A 19,877-nucleotide genomic window follows, 5' to 3' on the forward strand; every position below is an offset into this window, starting at 1 on the left:
TTTTGAAGCTGTGGTGTTTATCATTTTCATAAGATTACCATACTTGCTCTGTGCACTGGTTCTGAAATATAAAAGCCAGCATATGACAGTGGCTCCATAGGTGTTTTTAATTTCAGAACCAAATAGAGTGACTCGGTTCATTATTAGCAAGTATGATCTACTGTAATCACCAAGCTTGTGTCAGTTGAAAGGGAATGTTGCAAATGATGAAATTTCATATTCATCAAAGCCCGGAATCCTGCTACGTTTTTTGTGTTGGGACCCTGACGTCTCGTGTCACTACCCCTCCCAACCCCCACAGAACTTGGAGGTGCCTTTTCTCTGTTCTTGCTCATAGAGAATCCTGCTGTGGTGATGCTCTGTCACAAGCTGTTTCATAATGTTCTGATTAATAATGGCTCCCTCAAGCCCACCTGGCATTTACCATGTTGCACTTTCTCCCCATTGGTACTCCTTGGCTAATTTCATTTTTGCTCAGGTTCCCTGTCTTTCTTGGAACTTTCTAAAAATGCCTTTAGTCCAATATATTTTAGATTCTTAAAAATTTGTGGCCTCAACAGCAGCTTACACAGTATTTGGAACGTGCAAAGTACTTTAGTAAATAAATTGAGTTGGTGAGTGCATGAATGAACCAAGGACAGGCATTGGTTTTGTATATCTTTCCTATTTCATGAAAATATACTTTGGCCTACAGGCAAAAGGAAATGCAGATTCTGTCCTTGAAAACTCCAGGCTGGTGGTACAGGCAGTTGAGCTCTGCACTGTGAAGCTGTCCGCAGTCACTGCAGTGTGGGTTCGATACCGGTCGGCCGGCAAGGGTCCCACATGGCATGGCAGACCTCTCCTGTCTCACCTGTTGCTCCCCTCAGCAGTGTATTTCGTCGGTCTGCCTGTTCTGTTCCCCACTCTGTCTCTGGTAAATCCTCTTACCCTCCCGCACATCAGTCCTGTACCCCGGTTCTTGTATAAAAATAAATAAATCTTTAAAAAAAGAAAAAGAAAGCTCTAGACTGGAAAAGTGTTTGAAGACCCTCCTTAAAACAGGTGGCTGTTCATTAATACTTGGGGATCTGCAGAGGCAACTTTTAGAATCTTCCAAAGCAGTCTGTTCCTTCAGTGGCTATACTTTACTTCCTCGGATCTCATACAAATTACTGTGACATCCCAGAATTTTCCAAGTTGACAGTGTTGGGATCCGCTGTATAATCTCTTCCAAATTGATTATAATACAATGTGTTGGGTTCTTTGAAGCTGAGGACGGATGTGCTCCTGAGAACTGTGAGATCCTTTTATCCTTTCATTTTTATTTTCAGAGTTACACTCTATTGGGGTATTTCTGCGTCTGGGTTGAGAGGGTAGAGTTTCCCCCTTGGCTGGTAGTCTGCATATGCCCTCCGTGGCTCTCTCGCTGTGTAACAGAACACCTGAGAGTATGAGATATAGAAGACAATTTTACAGACTTTTGATCTGGTTGCACATCCTGTGCGTATTCTTGGCCACTTCTAGAAGAGGGTAGAGAAATGACCATAAATGAAGCCACTAACATGTTGTGGTTTTATCGACCCTTGTTGAAGATTCGAGCTCAGGATTAGACGACCAGAATGAGTTTATTTTTCCAAATTTGTCATTTCCTGCAGCAGATTTCAAGGTCAAACCATATACCCCATCATGGAAGATTCCTTAAATTCTTCCTGTGGAATAATTTTTCTAGGCTCAATAGGTATTTAAAAATTTTAGAAAGACCTAAGTTGTAGTTCTCGGTCAATTCATTGTAGTGACTTTGTTTTAAAGTTTTGTTCTACAATTGGTCCTAATACAAATCCTTTCCCTTGTTTTTGTTTACTCGGTTCTCTCTACCGTGTCAAGTTTTCCTCTTCATTTAGGTTTATGGATAACCCACCTGTTTACAGATGGCATTAAAAATTAGAGTAGGGGGCCTCCCTGGTGGCCTAGGGGTTAAATCTCAGCACTGTCACTTCTGCATCTTGAATTTGATCCCTGGGCAGGGAGCTACCCACATGGCGCAGCAGACTTCTCCTGTCTCGCCCACTGCTCCCCTCAGCAGTGTATTTCAGTAGATCCACCTGTTTTGTCCCCACTCTGTCTCTGGTGAATCCTCTCACTTGCCCCCCACCTCTGGCCTACACCCCAGTTCTTGTATGCATAAATAAATAAAAATAAAAATTAAAAAAATCAGAGTGGATGCTTCCTCTCTTGCCCCCTGTGCTTACAGTGACAAGTATGGAAGCCTTATCTCATCTCCCAGAGCTGCGTGTTTTGAGAACAAATACTCAACTCTGCGCTACACTCAGTACTAGTGCTTTGCTCATGACAGGAAGTTAACCAAACATTCTGGGAGAATTTCCTGTTTGTTTTCCTCGGTGCTAGCTGGAAACCATCATCATCATCCTCAGTTGCCAGTGGAAAGTTAAATGTGAGAGAGGGGGTGACTAATGAGGGTCAAAGGTACAAGAAGTGGCAGAAATTATGGGCTTAAGTGGCTGCTTCTGTTCCGCGCGTGTACTTTATGTAGGACATTCTCGTCCCCAGAGGTCGGCAGTGGGCAGAAGTGAAGGCTCCGTGGACATAAAGAGGGAAAAGAAGAAAATGATTTCATTCAGCTTTTACATCAGCCTAACCTCTGTCCCTCCTCAGCTTTCTGTTTCTGCTCTGTCCTCCTGAAAAGGCAGGTCTTACCCAAGTTGTGTTAAAATTCTGTTTGCATATTTAGAAAGCAAAAAGGAATGATTAACCTCAAGAATCTGTTCTCTTCACAGCAGCAAACTAAACATTCCATTAAAGTTAATTTAAAAAAAAGAGAGAGAGAGGAAAACTCTGTACCTTGAGATCCTCTTCACCTTTGTACTTGTTTTTATGAGTTTTCACTTTTGTGGAAGTTGGATTGGGGGAAGATCCGTGAAAATAACCAAAACTCTTATTGTTTCCACGAATGGCAATGTGGCATCGTTTTCCTTGGGGGATTAGTACCTCTTTTCTGAGGGTCTCTTCATTGAGCATTTCCCTTTGGATCTTTGGAAAATGATAATTATTGTTTTATTTTATATTGTGGAGTGCAAAAGTAACACTACATGTCATTCAGCCAGAAAGGCCACCAATTTTAACATGTATATCAATTTTAGAGACGTCAAGGATGAACAAATGGCATGTACCTTGGAATTAATGAAATATGACACAGCGTGTTGTAGAGAATTACCCTACTATAGGAAGTCTTAGAGAATAAAAATACACCCTAATATCAACATAGGCTAGGACATCATTTGTAACTAATTGTGGTAAGTCCTTCTAGTGTTTTCCCCCCTATATTTGGAAATACTGTTTGTTTTTTTGAAAATTAATGTGTTAGATACTTTTTGTCTGTTTTTTTCAAATTTTTATCTCTAGCATTTTTCCTTATTAAATAGTCTTTGAAATGTGATTTTTAAAAATAGGTGTAATATAAACCCCCTACTTTTGGTTGTTGAATTTATTTCCAGGGTTTTGAAGTTATACATATATATATATATATATATTCATATTCTGGGAAACATCTTTATACATTTTTCTTTGTATCTTTGATTATTTCTCTAGAAAAAATTTCTAGCAGTGGAATACCTGGATGGGGAGTAAGAATATGGAATGCTTGAGAGCTGTACATGCTGTATTGCCAGGCTATTCGGAGAACTTGTTTTTGTACTTTTCCATCTGAAGAGTCTGACACGTAGCTGTCAGTTACTTCTGCCAGCCAGCCTCACTTTGCTCCAGACAATACTGAGCATTACAATTTAAAAATATTTTTGCCAATGTAATGCTTGAAAATAACATACTGATGTTTTAAATTACATTTCTTTATTTATTGAGGTTGAACATTTTCCTTGTTTGCTGGTCACTTGGATATGTCTCTGTGTTACTATTTATTGACAGATCATCTTCTGCCCAGTTTTCTGTAGATGTTAGTGTTTTCCTTGACATTTACTTTTTGAACTCTTCTGCCCACTTCCTAGGTAGTTTTTATATGCGCTCAGATTTTTAATATCTTATTTATTAGGTGACACACATCTTGGGACCCTGAGTGCCACAGGTTGTGTGCATATAAAGCTGCCCTTAGAGGCAGAATCCTGCTCCCTGGAGCCTCACAGCCTCTTCTGCCCTATGCTCCTCACATTCGGAGTTCGAGCTGAGCCCTTCTCTCAGGGTCTACTTGGAATAATTGTCAGGCACAGCCTCTTCAGAATAGTCATGTGTCAACCTTGTTTTCCCTTCTTAAATCTTACCCCTGTGCCCCACCTCCACCCCTTCCTGTATCCGGCACAATTCCTTGCAGTTCCTGGCATATTCAAGGTGTAAGTACTTTTCCTTGGTATTTAGTGCTGGAAGTTGTGTTGCTCTAACTCTACATTCCATCCATCCTCTCATTGGGAATCTAGGAACAGGACACATTTCAGTCTCCACTGATATCCTGCAAGAAGTCCCCTGCCCCCTTTCAGTGGCTGTTAAATTCTGAAAATGTTCTCAGTCATGGATGTCCTCATGTCTAGGAAAAATAAGGTCATAAATATTAAGATTGAGCGATGAGAACGGACAGGTGAGTAAGAATGAAAAGCTTCAGTGATTGTGTGAAACTGGGAAGATTGGATTTCAGTATTGGGCTGATTTAGCTCAGGAGTGCCTTTCGCAAAACTCCTGATTGTTATTTTAAGAAATTTGGGGTGAAATAGCCCTGGTGATATACTGGGCAACAAACCCAAGGAAGTCAGGGCTGAGTTAAATTTAGGGTGACCAGTGTCCTCCTTTGTGGTGCGAGGGTGAGGGGAGCGCATCTCAGGGGGCGAGACTCTAGTGTTAAAACCAGAAAAGTCCTGGGCATGAGCTGGTTACCCAGGGTAAATTGTGCCTTTGCACCTGTGGTCTTCTCTATATGAGATGAGATTTCATGCTACAGTGAATGTCCAGAGCTCTTTCCACCCATTGATAGAGGAGGCGGAGTTTAGCCAGCAAAAAGCAAGAGCTGCTTTTCTATTTGTTTTGTTTAATAAATTCTACAAACTGATTCCACTTGACTATCCTTGACTACAGAGTCAGTCAAGTTTTAGCTGTATTCTGAGATAACTGGGACAAATAAATATTCTTTCATGTTTTCTTTCTAAAAATGACTAGGAATAGTCTTTCAAAGCTGAGGATGTCTTTAGAGATGCACAATCTGTGAAGCCTGGGCTACTTTTACAGACTTAGAGTTTTAGATAAATTAGAAGCTCTTCAATGAAAATTACAGGGTTTGTTCTAAAAATCATAAAGGATTAGAGACACTTGGGACCAATTTCAAAAAAGGGTGTTTGATTAGAGAGTTACTGAGGATTTAAATAAATGCACAAGCCCCTAAGTATTACTTTAATGTTGTATTTGCCCATCGTCCCGTCTCAGATTAGTTGCTCCTCCATGGAACACGAGCACTTAACAAATCTGTTCATTAAGATGATTGACCCCCTCGTGGTGTTATGTATCCTGGTATAAATAAATAACATGGGAGCAGCGTGGCTTTTGTTTGGGGAGATGAGACTGGCAGTTAGGTCTTTCTTAGAAATTGTTTCAACCTTGCTTGGGAATCTGATCTGAAGGACTTCCTTCAACCTCTGCTCTTTGTTGTTGTTATTTTATATTTGATTGACTCTGAAACCTGCGTTAAGCAAGCTGGTTGGGTCAATCAAATTCTCAGGTGTGTCCTTAACTGGCATCGCAGAGAGGGCGAACTGGGGTGAGATGGTCCTCCGTGGTCCTCAGCACTAAGTCACACATCTGAGGCCACATCTGCGGAGGCTGGGCCTGCTTTGACCCTCTTAGTTAGCCTCCCTACTGTCTTCATATTTGCACTGAAAGCCCACGTTTCCCTGACGTTCTCACCCGCACCTCACGTTGGCCTTTTGCGCTACTTTCGGACAGTGTCTTCGTTTTGGAACTCAAGTCATCTTCACTCAGTTCTGTGGAAAGCCCAAAAGTTGCTCTGAATTTCTCTCTTCCTCTCACTTCACTTATTCAGTCCATTAGCAAGTCACAGCAGCTGGGGTCACAGCAGCTGCTTCTGATCTCCCTGCTTCCCACCTGGCTCCCTCACAGCCCCTGTTGTTTCCTGTGAAGCTGCCGGAGCAGCCTCTTCAAACTTGGATCACAATTTCCCTCCTGCTTGAAATTTCCTGAAGGCTTGTGTTGTAAGCTGATGTGGGTTAACTGTAATCAACAGAGAAGACCGCCTCAATTGGTCCAACTTCTTCTGTTGCTCCCCTTGCTGCAGCTTCACTGGTGTATCTTCTTCAAGTCCCGTAAACTCATTTGCACTTTGGTGCCTTCACCCTACCGATTTTCTTTGCCTGGGATTCTCTCTTCCCAGATCTGGCATTGTCGACTTCATTTCAGACTTTTTTTTTTTTTTTTAAGATTTATTTATTTATGCATAGAAGAACTGGGGTGCAGGCCAGAGGTGTCAGGGGTTAGGGAATTCATCGGAGGCAGAGTGGGGAGTAGAACAGGTGGATCTACTGAAATACACTGCTGAGGGGAGCAGCGGGGAGACAGGAGAGGTCTGCTGTGCCATGTGGGCGGCTCCCTGGCCGGGGAGCGAACTGGTGCTGTAGTGGATGCGAATAGCTTCATAGTGCTGAGACTTAACCCCTTGTGCCACCAGGGATGCCCCTTGAGGTTAGATCTTGCTCTGTCTAAGATCAGGAGGTTTTGTCTTTTATTTTGACTCTATTTTGTGTTAACCTGGTCACCGTCACTCTATAATATCTAGAAACAGGAGTTCTTCAGTTCACATTTCCGTTCTTAAGGAGAGGTGGTACAGGCACACCTCACCTCAGAGACTCGTGGCTTCAGTTCCAGCCCACTGTGATAAAGTGAATAGCTCAGTAGAGTGAGTCACATGAGGTTTTTGGTTTCCCAGGCATATAAATTTTTATTTACATTTTTCTGTTGTTTATTAAGCTTATAATAACTTTATATCTAAAATACACGCATAGATCTTAATTCCATGTGACTCAGGGACACGAGGTAACACCTGCTACTAGAAAGATGGCACCGATGCACTTGATCGATGCTGTTCTCACAAACCTTCCATACAAACACATGCTGTGTCTGTGCGGCACTTTTTTGGGGCGTGGGTATCACCAACCAGGCCTATTCGCATAGCCATGACTTAGCTGTGTGCTAAGCACGGTCCAAGCGTGCACCTGCTGTCCCAGGACGGTTATTAATAACATTTCCCTTCCGTTCTTGAAAGTGTCATGGTTTTATGTACCTATAAAGGCATCCTACTTACAAAGGCTGGAAGAATGCAAGAGTAAGTATTAATACTATGGTATTGTCATTCTTTTTGAATGACTCTTTGCTGTTTACTTTGTTAGTTAAATAGTATATACTGGCTAATAAATGGGTGTGTTTTAAAATTTTGGGGGATTTTTCTTGCAGATGATCTCAATGCCACCCACCAACACTGTGTTTTGGCTGGTTTACCACCTCGGTTTAGTTCTACCCACCGAGTGGCAGAGGTAAGTGTAAATAAAAATGCGAATCAAACTTAATTGAATGCGGCAGAAGTAGTTGAGCGAGCAATTCATCATAGTGCTTTGGAAGTGGATTTGATAGGAAAATCGCTTCCATCTAACTTGACTTTCGCCTCGATTTACTTGCTGTTTTAGCTTCGCATTGGGTTGGATCATTTTCAGAAGTATTTTCACAGCATGGGATAAGTACATTTTGCTCCTTTGGCTTACGTTTCTTGGAGAAGGTAAGTGCCGCTGGCAGGTGTTAGTTAAGAGATTTTCTGCAGGGAGTGAGTCTGATGGGTGAGGGCAAGAGATGGCCGGAAAGAGAAGCGGGTGGGGGCAGCTATCTGCGGGAGCTCCTGGGGACTGGGACTCGCTCCAAGGTTGGGAATTTCACTTCCCCCTTGACTGTCCCCCCAGTCAGGCTCTGGACGTGTGACTGTAGATTAAGGAGAAGGTGGTCCCAAGGAATTTCTGAGCCTCCCAGCTTGTCCACATTCCAAACGCTTAGGGAATTCCACCAACAGCTGGCAGTGACTGTAGATCAGCTGAGCGGCCAGTTCAGCGTGGAAACTAACTTACAGCAGAGGCGCATCCCTGCTAGTCCCAGGTGCTGTGTGCTCAGTTAAGAGGGGCTCCAGAGAGCAGAGCAACTAGGTTAGAGGGTCTTGAGTGGGCTCCGCACCCAGGCTTAGCACTTGTGCTTTGCTTTATAGTGATAGCCCCAGGGGACCAGGGCCCATGCGTCAGGCAGATGTTTCAGTCCTGAGACTGCGGGAGGCCATACGCGGGTGTCAAGTCTTTTTTTTTAAGATTTATTTTTATTTATTTATGCATCCAAGAACTGGGGTGCAGGCCAGAGGTGTGGGGGTGAGAAGATTTACCAGAGACAGAGTGGGGAGCAAAACAGGTAGATCTTCTGAAATACACTGCTGAGGGGAGCAGTGGGGAGACAGGAGAGGTCTGCGGCGCCATGTGGGTAGCTCCCTGACAGGGGATCGAACTCAGGCTGCAGTGGCTGGTGATAGCTTCATAGAGCTGAGACTTGAACTCCTGTGCCACCAGGGAGGCAAGTTAGTGTCATGTCTTCATGTGATTAAGTAGCTTCTCTAATTGACGGGACATGTTGCCAGGGAGCAGAGAGCGTCTTTTTAAATGAAGGTGCCTGCAGCCGATCAAACTTTCCCTCTTCCTTTCTCCTCAGCGCCCTGTCCTCTCTCTCCCCTCCACACATTCATCTTAGTATTTGCATCCCTGGTGCGGGTCCAGCAGCACAGGCTTGAGAGTTGGTCATGACAGCTGTGGCCTCTGCCTTTGGTGAACTTCCATTTTGGTTGGGGAGACAAATAATAAACAAATATACAAATGATTATGTTAGAGACCTGAAAGTCAGTTCTGTTAGGAAATTGGCTCTGAGTTGGAAGGCAGGCAGGAAGGAGAAAAGGAGGCTAGGAGGGGAGAAAAGAGGAAAGCAGGCGTGAGCAGGCACTTACAAGTAGGTAATATGTGCTCCGCTTTGTACGAAAGGACTGTTTACCTTTGTGCAGTGCACTCTGGGAGGAACGTGCTCGAACCCTCACAAGATTCCTTCTCTGTGGCTCACTTGAAATGCGTGACTATTAAGCATATTCTTCTTGTATCTTCCTTCCTTCACTTTCTACTGAGGTAACTGTGGTTGACAACTCTGTAGGGCTTAGAGAGTCAAAAATGATAATGTTCAGTGCTTGTGAAGCTGTAGTGAAACGGGTACCTGCATGCACTGCTGGCTGTTTTTCTGGTTGGCATATGTCTGGAAAGCTGTGTGGGAATATGTGTTCAGTATCACAAAAATATTCACGCCGCTGATCTTATAACACTACTTGTGGGGAATAAAGCCTAGGAAATAATTCAGTAGACGTGTGTGCGTGTAGACGTAAGTAAAGCTGTTTCTCTAACGTGACAGATAGTCGTGAAAAGTGCCTTTGTAACATGCTAGCAAGAGAGCTAGATTGTTCACACCACCTCCACGAACAACCATTGGAAATGGTAGTTTTGAATATTTATGAACAAACAATGAACAGCACACATACACTAATACGTATATACTGATGGCAGCTGTGTGGACTGCCACTCACTAGTAAGGAAAATAACTAAAATAGGGTGAGGTGGTGGGCTTCTGTTTTCCTCTAACATTATTTTATATTCGTATCTTCAATATGAGGGAAGGTTTTTTCCCCTAACACAAAAGTTGCATTATTGTTTTCCTCAACAGAAGGGGCGAAGAAAATCCATGCAACTTTTATAGCCTCCGCTTTTCCTTCAGTTGCCTCCTCCTTCATACAGTATTAACATGAAATGTCTAATCTGTGCCAGACAAGGTGATGTGCTATTTTCTGCCTGTTCACAATACATAGGAGACAGATTGTCTGAAGGAAATGATGTTTTGAAATTCATTTCGTTAATCAGTGAAGAGATCTATTCAGTGTTTTGGTTGCATCGGACTAATTATGGCTCACGACTCTCAGCCTTTATTTGATTTCAGTTTTTTTCTAGTTGTGACAGAATGTTCTTGGAATTCAACATAGGTTCTTTTTTTTAACTTAACTTTTATGTATAATCCTAGTTTGAACAGATAGTTATTCAAATGTTTCAAAATTCAGAATACCTCGGGGTATACAGTTAAAGTGTCTTTCTTCTCAGGCCAACCAGCTCCACCTCCCCAGAGGCAACTAACGTTATCAGGTTCTTGTTATCCTTTCAATGATATTCAAGACATACATAAGCAAATATGTGTGTAATTAAAAATATTTTAATGCAAATGGTAACCTTCTCTGAGCTCTGTTCTACACTTTTTATTTTGCTTCAGTGAATCTTAGTGATAATTACTTATCAGTATGAAGTACTAGAAGTAACAGTGAGGTGTGTTTTTTTTCTAGCTATAGTACTAAAAGCACAAGCGTTCACAGTAAAAATAGAGATAGTGGGCCACACCAGATTTTTAAAACTTTTATGCTTTGAAGGGGACTATCAAGAAAGTGGAAAGACAAACCATAGAATGGGAGAAAATATTTGCAAATTACGTTTCTCATAAGGAACTTGTATCTAGAATATATAAAAGAACTCATGTAGCTCAGCAGTTTTTAATTTTAATTTTTTCAGTTGTTCATTTTAAAAAATATTTATTTTCTTTTTATAAGTAGAAGAGCTGGGGTGCAGGCCAGAGGTGTGGGGGGTAAAAGGACTCAACAGAGACAGAGTGGAGAGCGGAACAGGCAGATCTACTGAAATACACTGCTGAGGGGAGCAGCGGGCGAGACAGGAGAGGTCTGCTGCACTCTGGCTGGGGATTGAACTCAGGTCATAGTGGTGATAGTGCTGACACTTAACCCCTAGGCCACCAGGGGAGTCCATAGCTCAACAATTAAAAAGATAACCAACCCAAACTTAAAGGAAAAAAAAGAAGGCAAGGATCTCAGTACACGTGACTTCAGAGAAGTCATATAAATGGCCGATGAGCATGTGGAAAGATGTCCGAGTCTCTGTCATCAGGGAAATGCACTTCCCTGCAATTCCCCACAACCATAATGAGGTACAATTTCATACCCACTAGAACGGCTATCATCAAAATGACACAAGATGAGGATGTGTAGAAATTTGCACGCCCATGTATGGCTGGAGGGATTATAAAATGGTACAACCACTGTGGAAAACAGCCTGCCACGCCCTCTGAAGGTTAATGCAGTGTTACTCTATGGCCCAGCAATCCTAGACAAAGATTGTAGATGTTCATAGTGGCTGGATTCATAATGGCCAGAAGGTGGAAACAATACAAAGTTTCAACACATAAATGAATGTTATGCAAAATAAGGCTTGTCCATCTAGTCAAATATTATTTGGTCATGGACTAGGGATAAATGCCACAATATGGATGAACCTTGAAAATGTTATGCTAAGAAAGAACTCTTTCATAAAACAGCACATCAAGTATGATTTCGTTTATGTGAAATGTCCAGAATAGTAAGACCTGTAGACTCAGTGTAGATTAGGGGTCACCCGAGGGCTGGGAAGGTTGCAAATAGGGAGTGCCTGAGGGGTACAGTGCTTCTCTTTGGGATCATAACAGTGTCCTAAAATTAATTGTAATGGAGGTTGTACAACTCTGTGAATATACTAAAAAAACTTTGAATTGTAAGCTTTAATTGTGCAAATTTATGATGTCAATTTATCTCAAAAAAGCTAAAAATAAGTTAAAAATAAGAGGTTTGATTATACATTCTTTACATCAAATAAAATTCTGTATACACAGATTAAAATCTTTCTCCCTTAGCTCCTCCCTTGGCTTAAAATATGAACCCATCATAGTTCATAGTTCATAGTTCCTCTGCTGATGGGAAATTTAGGGTGTGTCTAGGCTTTGTTTTAATAAATGGCCTTGCAATTAGTAACCTCTTCTGAAGGTCATGCTATAGTTGGGAAATTGAAGGTGCAAGCAGAATACATTTATAGACTGAATGGCATTTAAGAAGATGGTGTAGGGTTGACTGAGGCAAAAAAAGAGTGGTCATTCCCCTCCACACTATTTTTTTTTTAAGATTTATTTATTCATGCATACAACAACTGGGGTGCAGGCCAGATGTGCGGTAGGGTGAGAGGATTCACCAGAGACAGAGTGGGGAACAGAACAGGTAGATCGACTAAAATACACTGTTGAGGGGAGCAGAGGGTGAGAGAGGAGAGGTCTGCCACGCCATGTGGGTATCTTTCCAACAGGCCGGGCTCTAACCTGTGCTGCAGAGGCTGTGGACAGCTTCACAGCACTGCATTAACTGCCTGCACCACCAGGGAGGCCCTCCCTTCCACTTTTTGTTTTATTTCTGTATCCAGCTGGAGCTGCCTGTCTTTTTGCTCCCATCACTCAGCGATCTTCATGTTATTAGTCAAACTTCTGTTTTTGGCAAAGAAAATTTGCTTTTCCCAAACTCGTCCACGTCATATGGCGTAAAATGGTAGTAACTGTGCAAAAAATTTCGTAGTGGGGGTTAGCCTTCAAGGTTATTTCTGAAGGATCAGCTTAATTTATAAATATTAAAATCAAAATACCTCAGGAATGCATTTCCCTCATTGGGGTGAAAGGATATTTATAACTTGCTTTTTATCATTCTAGGAAATCATGTCATTATCAAAACACACGGATGCACACGCCATCTGCATCCTCTTCTAACATATGATCATTCGGAGGACTTTGTCCATTTGACCTCTGCTTTGCTCCTGCAGACTTAGAGAGGGATAGACTCGTTATCTGTGCCCTGGCTGATGCCCGGCACTAAGTTACGCCTTGGAATGTGCCTTGAGGGCATGAACCACGCACTCCTTGTTATATGAAGACTTGGTTTTGCCGAGGGGTGCAGCTACCTGCTGTGTGCCTTTGCTTTTTGCAGAAAAGGAACTTGTGTTCTCTTTCCTTCTTTTATAACTTCTATTATTTTTTTCTACCATTGCTGTTGTGTTTTATGAGCTTTTAAACCAATTCTTCAGTCCGGTTACCTTTGTTTCTTATTGTTAGGGTTAGGGCCCTTGAGAGAAAGTTAGTGCCCCTGATCTTTTGGTTACTTATTAGCCCCTTATTTAGGATACTATTAGATGCTACCACAAATGTCTAAAAGAAATAGACAGACAGACAGGCAGATAGATAGGCAGATGCCAGCCAGGTGAGTAGCCCAGGTGAGGCCAGGCTGGCAGCGCCAAGCCCATTGGGCAGACCACTGTGGTGGTTCAGACCACTGTGGAGGCTGAGCTGGGGGGCAGTGGGTGAGTGCACAGAAAGCCCTAGAAGAGAGCCATGGTAAGCCTGGACCTGGCTCTTGGTCTTGACTGCTGGTTCTGTCTCTGCAGTGCTCCACCGGAACGCTGGATTACATCCTTCAGCGCTGCCAGTTGGGTCTGCAGAATATTCGTGATGAAGCGGACAATGGTGATGTCTCTTTGAAGTCCTTGGAGCCTGCAGTTCTGAAACAAGGAGAAGACATCCACAACGAGGTGAGCACGTTCACGAACATGAAGGGGCAGAGCTTCCATCCCACTTGAAAGTGGGCGAGTTCACCTGCTGTAATTTCATGTGGGTCTAAGACATGAGCCGCTCAGTTGGAGACAAAGGATACCTTGTTGATGGCAGTTATGGCCAGAGGATCAGATTTTATGTGCCTCTTCTCCAAGCCTCTGTCTCTGCAGGGTAAGCAAAACAGGCCAGGAAATATAGAAGCGGAACCTGCGCTTAAGGGACCCTGAATCTTTTATAGTAGGTAGCAAGCATGAGGCTTCGTCTTCCAAGTCTGTTAACAAATCTGCCCTTTGTTCTGAAGGGAGAAACTGTCTTCCAAGACTGTTTTCTATATGACTGTCCTTGCGACTCTGTGAAATTCCACAATCTCTGGAACCACAGGTGAAGACCCTCTGCCTTCCAGGGAAACACTTGTCATGTCTGCAGCTAAGCTGAACCCAGGCCTGGCTTTCTGCCTTCATTGTGCCTGACCAGGGCTCCACATTTCCTCTCATCAGCTCTTGCTCACGATGTTGCTAATAGCTAGCACCGCAGGGAAGACCAGCTTTGTGCCCTGGTGACCTGACTAAATTAGACTTGGGAGTAAAATTATGTCTTTTTCCGTACTGGCAGTCAAGAAATTCTAATCTGGAAATGTGATTCCATCCTTCTCTAAAAACCTCAAGGTTTTAGGAGTTGGGCTGACTGAACCGGTTGTTCCCTTTAACAGGCCCATGGGCTGTTCACCCCCCTGCCTTTCCTGGTTTTCATCTGTGACTAACTCTATGGTTTTCTTATGATCAATGGACGGGGGAGATCTGTGAAATTACATTGTTTATATCCAGCAGAATATAAACATTCGGACCCATCTGCTTCAGAAAGTGGCTATCAGCCTTGGGCATTGTGTGTGTTGGGACGTGGGGCAGAGCTGGGTGAGAAACCTTAGCTCCTTGAGTCCAGACTAGGGTTGAACCAGGATGAAGCCCTGGTTGGAGAGAGCTATCTGCAATCTCAATAGAATGTGTGCCAGTCTTCTGCACACCTGCCCCCCACCTCCGCCATCTTCGATTCTTCAAGGCCATCTCCTCAGTGTCAGAATTAATTCCACATGTCTGGACACACTGTCAAATACTGGTCTTGTGTATACAAGCTGGCCTGTGCTGAACACTTGCCCGCTCACTCTCTGCTGTGTCCTGTTGTTAAACGGAAGCCCAGGTGACTGCAAGAGTGACCCTGGCTCTTACTGTGTGTGTGTAGAAGAGCTGGGGTGCAGGCTAGAGGTGCGGGGGTGGGTGGGGGTGAGAGGATTCAGCAGAGACAGAGTGGGGAACAGAAAAGGTGGATCTACCAAAATATGCTGCTGAGGGGAGCAGCCGATGAGACAGGAGAGGTCTGCTGTGCCATGTGGGTAGCTCCCTGGCCAGGGATCAAACTCAGGCCTCACTAGTGACAGTGCTGAGACTTAGCCCAGAGGCCACCAGGGAGGCCCTGTGTATTTTCCTTGTTCCTAAAGGCCTTGTGGCTTTGCTGGACAAGTTACAGGATGAAGCTCTGGTTGGAACTAAGTACCTTAAGATTTTTTTTCTTGATGGAAGGTGCTTAGGCAAGACTTTGTCTACTTTTAAGCAGCATCTTCCTCTGTGTTGTTTAAGTACACTGTTTTGCTTCTCAAAAATAATAAAATGGGAATTCAGCCTTTTTACCTAGCCAGTAAATTTCCCCTAGAATAGTGTGTTATTTGATGTGACTGGCTCTCGTTCTGTTCTGATGAGACCTGCTCTTTCCTAAGAACTCCTGTCCAGGCACCTTCACAGCCTAATGCTGCAGACTGGGCTTTAGCACCTTGTGCTGGTCTAAGGTCATCCTCATCCTCCTTGAAATAACTTATTTTGCTTATTCCAGTGAGACGTGAACCCCCATGGGCATATTTACCCATGACTGAGGGACCACATGAGGTCTCCAGAGCAGAGGAGAAGCAGGTGACCCTCGGCTTACCTGCAAGGGTAACAGAGCTGCTTTCAACCGCAGGGTGATGTAGCAGCCTAGAAGAATGAGTCTGAGCTTTGATCCCCAATTCTGAGTGCCCAGTGACTAAGACTCAGGGAGGAGGGTGAATTTTCTTCTCCTCCTTCATACAAAACTTAGTCATTTCCAGGAGAAACTCTTTTCTTGATCGATCTCCTTTTTGACTATTCCAGGGAGAAGGCAATGCAGTTAAGGTCACAGAGAAGGTTTCGGGGTCACAGCTCTGAAACTCACACTGTTGTGGACGTGTTTTCAGTTGTCTCTGATGACTCAGAAGGCCCTTCAAGGCCCTGCGTGCCCGTGCGCCCTCTGACCCTGTGGGCTCACTTACCTTTGTGCTATAATTGCTCAGAAGATCGAAGGGTGGTGAATCTAGAAAGTGCGAGTCCACAGTCTGCAGGTTTGGTCAACAAGCTTCATGACTCTGCACACCAGCAACCTGTGGTGGGGCCAGGGAACGACCCTCCCACAGGGGCAGCTGGCGCCTCCCTGTGGGGGTTCCCTTCTGGAGGAGGGGCGCAGACCCTCCTGTCACAGTTAGAGCTTTATCGGTTGGACAGTGGTTAGGTTTGTTGTTTTTTTTTTTTTTAGCCTTGAAATAATAAGGCTTCCTCTCTGCTCTGAATTTTGACCTTCACCTTGCGCCATTCCTTTCTCGTCCCCAGAGTTTAGGAGTTAAAAAATGTTTTTGTTTGCTTTTTAGTTTTGGTGGTAACACAAACTCTGAATCAAGCAGCTGGAAACATTTTCTGCTTCCTTGATTAATTTAAGAAAGGAGCCAACTTCTTCTCCTGGCAAGGGGGCAGTGGGTGAGGGTGGCGTTCGATTCAAGTCCTGTAATAGATTTCGCCTGCAACATGGAAATGAAAAAGGCGGCTTACGGACTCGAGGGAAACGTATGCCAGTGGGTTTGATGCCTCCAGAGAATGTGTCCCGTGGGAAGTACGTCAACTCGTGAATAAAACTCAGCAGGGAGCAAGTTTTCAGTGTTGAACTTTTCAGACTGGCCTCCGTGCAAAAGGGTTGGACATGAGTCGATTTGAATGTTAAGACTTTTCCTGCTCAGAAAATTTCATAAGACGGGGAGATCCTTGAAGACAATAAGTTCTAGGCCTGTGGCCTTGTTCAGTTTGTCTTCTTAGCATCTGGAAAGTGGCTGGCAAGTAGGCCTTTCATTATTAACCCACTTAATCCACACCACAAGCCTATGTAGTTATTATATAATTATCCTTATTTTACAGAGGACATAGCTATTCAGGAGCTGAGCACAGTTTGGAACTGACTCCAGAGGACTTATTTTTATCTGTGACTCTGTTTGTCTCAAAAGAGAGCTGGACCTTGGAGGAGAAAGATGGCATCATGATTTATGATAATGGACAGGGTTCAATTCTCTGCTCTCTAGTCTGATAGCAAAATCTGCCAGGTACCCCTTTCATTGCTTCTGTGTTTTAATCCACTGGAGTCCAGACTCTGGGGTTCCCCGTTAGGGTGAGTGAAGTGTTTATATGTGGTAATCTATTCTATTTCCTTGTGTACCATGGATACCAAGACTTATATGCCTTGTCAATGGTTATAACCAGCTCAAAGATAAAAAGACTCTTTAAAATCTTTGCAACCCTCTGTATCATAGATCATGATGCTTTGCCAATAGGCCTTTCCTATAGTGTGAACGGATTTCATGTGAAATCTATTAAAAAGAGTTTTTTTTTTCTTGTTGCAAATAATCTTGTTTAACTCGTATCTTGACAGAAGTTGAACTACACTTGTATTCGATCTCCTTTCAAAACAATCAGGTTTACTTCTGTTAACCATTGTCTTTAATACTGCAGATGAAGTTCAGCAACTATTGTCTTAATATTGTCTACATTCCTTTTTTTTTGTTTAAACAGCTTTAACTGAAATCAGTTCTACATATCAAACATTTAGTTAATGTAAACTAAAACCCTTTCATATAACTTGGTGTTCTCAGGTTAGTTATTTGAGCCATTTTCACCATTGTTAAATCTTCACAAGTTGCTTTTGTTTGCCTCATGAAAGTTCAATATGGATAAACAAACAAAAAAAATTCTTTGTGGTAACAGGTGAAGATTATAATGGCTCTGGGTCTGTATATGGAACATGATTACCTTAGCAAAGCCAGTTGACCCAACATTAAGTTGTGAAAGTTCTACATTTTTTTTTTTTTAGAGGGCAAAGTTAAAAAGAGTTTTGGGAATAAGCGGAAATTGTACTTTGATGGAAAAATTTGATTTTCAAGTTGAAGATGTGTGATAGAAGACTTAGAAAACAGGAAACAATTTATTTCTCCTAGGATTTATTCTGATTTTTATCTACATATGTTGGACTCATTTCACTTTCCAGGCACAGAAAACCTTGATTGATTTACATACTATGGACTTCAGGAATAGTTTGATCAAGAGTCAGTTGATGTCACCAGGACCTGGTTTTTAGCTGTCATGAACGTTGCCTGTATTCTTCCAATCCGGGGCAGAGTGGTTGCAGTGTTCTCTTCCAGTGCCTTGTGACAGTCTCAAGATTTACTCTGCAAACATGCTTATCCCCTTCCAACTCAATTCTCTGACTAGTCCAATTATGGACTGATTGGCTCGGATTTGAGTAGAACTGTTCTCTATGGTATTGAGCTCAACTCCACCCAGACTCTGGACTGAGACTGGGGAAGGGGATGAAGCAATTTTGTTAGAATTGGAGAAAGAATACTAATGAGGCAAATCATTGAAGTTTGAATAGCAGGCTCCTAGGAAGGAAAATAAGTTATTACCTATTACGTACCTATTGTTCTTTGCCCTGAGTTGAGAAGTGAGAATTTGAATGCTGCTGTAGAATTAGTGTATTTTGTATTGTTCATATTGTTTAGCTATATGGATTGCGATGATCACCAGCTCCCCTTGGCCCATGGGTAAATTCTTTCTTGTAATCTAAGAAACATAAAACTGATATCTCCTAATATGTATCTGTGTTTGACTCTTAATATTAGTCTTCAATAAAGGTGCTTAATAAAAAATATAATTTGTTGTTTTTAATCCCATCATACATAGTACAGGCTGCTCTCTGTATACTCTAGGAGCTCAGTATTTTTTTTTTTATTGTTGATTGGCTTATAGTTTCCTCATGTCTGACTAGTAAATGTGATTGAAAACCCATCTCCAGCCTGAACTGGATTATCTTTCTAAAAAGGACCTCAGCTCTAAGACTACTATTTTCTTGGCTTTGCAAAAATGCTCTGGAGACTCCAGGTTATATTGGGAATTGGTTAGGCTGAGCTTTTCACACATTCTCTCCACCCTATGGCTATTAAGTTACTGGAGGAGAATTGATTGATGAAGTTATTGTCCTTGATTGTCTATCACAAGGTCATTATTACACTGCTTTATCTTTATCGTCCGCAGGTTGAGTTTGAGTGGCTGAGACAGTTTTGGTTTCAAGGCAATCGATACAGAAAGTGCACTGATTTTTGGTGTCAACCCATGACTCAACTGGAAGAACAGTGGAAGAAGATGGAAGGTGTGGTAAGTACCTGAGGTCTGGGGCTTTGTGCTATTTAAACCCTCTGCTGCCTGGTTTGCATAGGCAAATGCATATTTGTTTATTCTAAATTATTGAGGTTGGCTATTCTTGGTTAGGTGATGGGAAGGACCAAGATTTTGTCAGTACATCCTCACTTTGGTGCAATGAGCATTTTCTCCCTCCATTCCCTTACTGTGAGGGAACGTGCTAGAATATGCTGGGAAGTGACAACAGGGGAGAGCAATAGGACAACACTATCTAAAAGTGGTTTGCATTCTATATATGCACCGGGCCCTATTCTATGGGTTTTCCCTCTTTAACACTTTTAAGATTCTCTAGCAGTCCTATGAGGTGCAGATGCTGTAAGGAGTCTTAATTTATAGGTGTGAAAACTGAGACACAGAGAAGTAAATGCCTTGCACTTAGTGTCATGGAGTACGTGGCTGAGCAAGATTGAGACCCAGGCATGCTGGCTCTTTAGCCCGTGCTATTAACCACTACATTCAGTTTCACAAGGAGAGAAATATGACTACAACCAGGTGTTACATTAATTAAAATGAAATCTTGTTATAGAGATGAAAAAGTGAAAGCCACAGCCCAGAGCAGGGAGTCTTAGTTCAGACCGCTGGATCTGGGACTCTCGTGAAACAGCACAGGTAGCTTCTGGGGACTTTAGATGGGAAAGTGGGGCTGCAGAGGGCATTTGGAGAGGAACATGAGGCCCCAGGAAATGCAAGAACAAGACCAGAAATGGCGAGGTTACAGGGCAACCAGAGCAA

The 19,877-nt window shown here is 42.8% G+C and overlaps 1 protein-coding gene across 7 annotated transcripts in view; it reads left to right on the forward strand.

The window, feature by feature from the left end:
* FTO (FTO alpha-ketoglutarate dependent dioxygenase) overlaps positions 1-19,877 on the forward strand; it is a gene marked incomplete at both ends in the record, with an annotated part of 326,211 nt that overhangs the window by 111,987 nt on the left and 194,347 nt on the right. For 5 of the 7 annotated variants that reach the window (XM_084257414.1, XM_084257408.1, XM_084257411.1 and 2 more), the window contains 3 exons: positions 7,456-7,535; positions 13,404-13,547; positions 18,981-19,100. In XM_084257414.1, coding sequence (XP_084113540.1) covers positions 7,456-7,535; positions 13,404-13,547; positions 18,981-19,100 — 344 coding nt within the window. The remainder of the gene's footprint in view (positions 1-7,455; positions 7,536-13,403; positions 13,548-18,980; positions 19,101-19,877) is intronic. The other 2 variants (XM_084257410.1, XM_084257412.1) reach the window with 1 other exon arrangement.

This window comes from Talpa europaea (assembly GCF_964194135.1).
Source record: "Talpa europaea genome assembly, chromosome: 16".
In the NCBI taxonomy this organism is placed as follows: domain Eukaryota; kingdom Metazoa; phylum Chordata; class Mammalia; order Eulipotyphla; family Talpidae; genus Talpa; species Talpa europaea.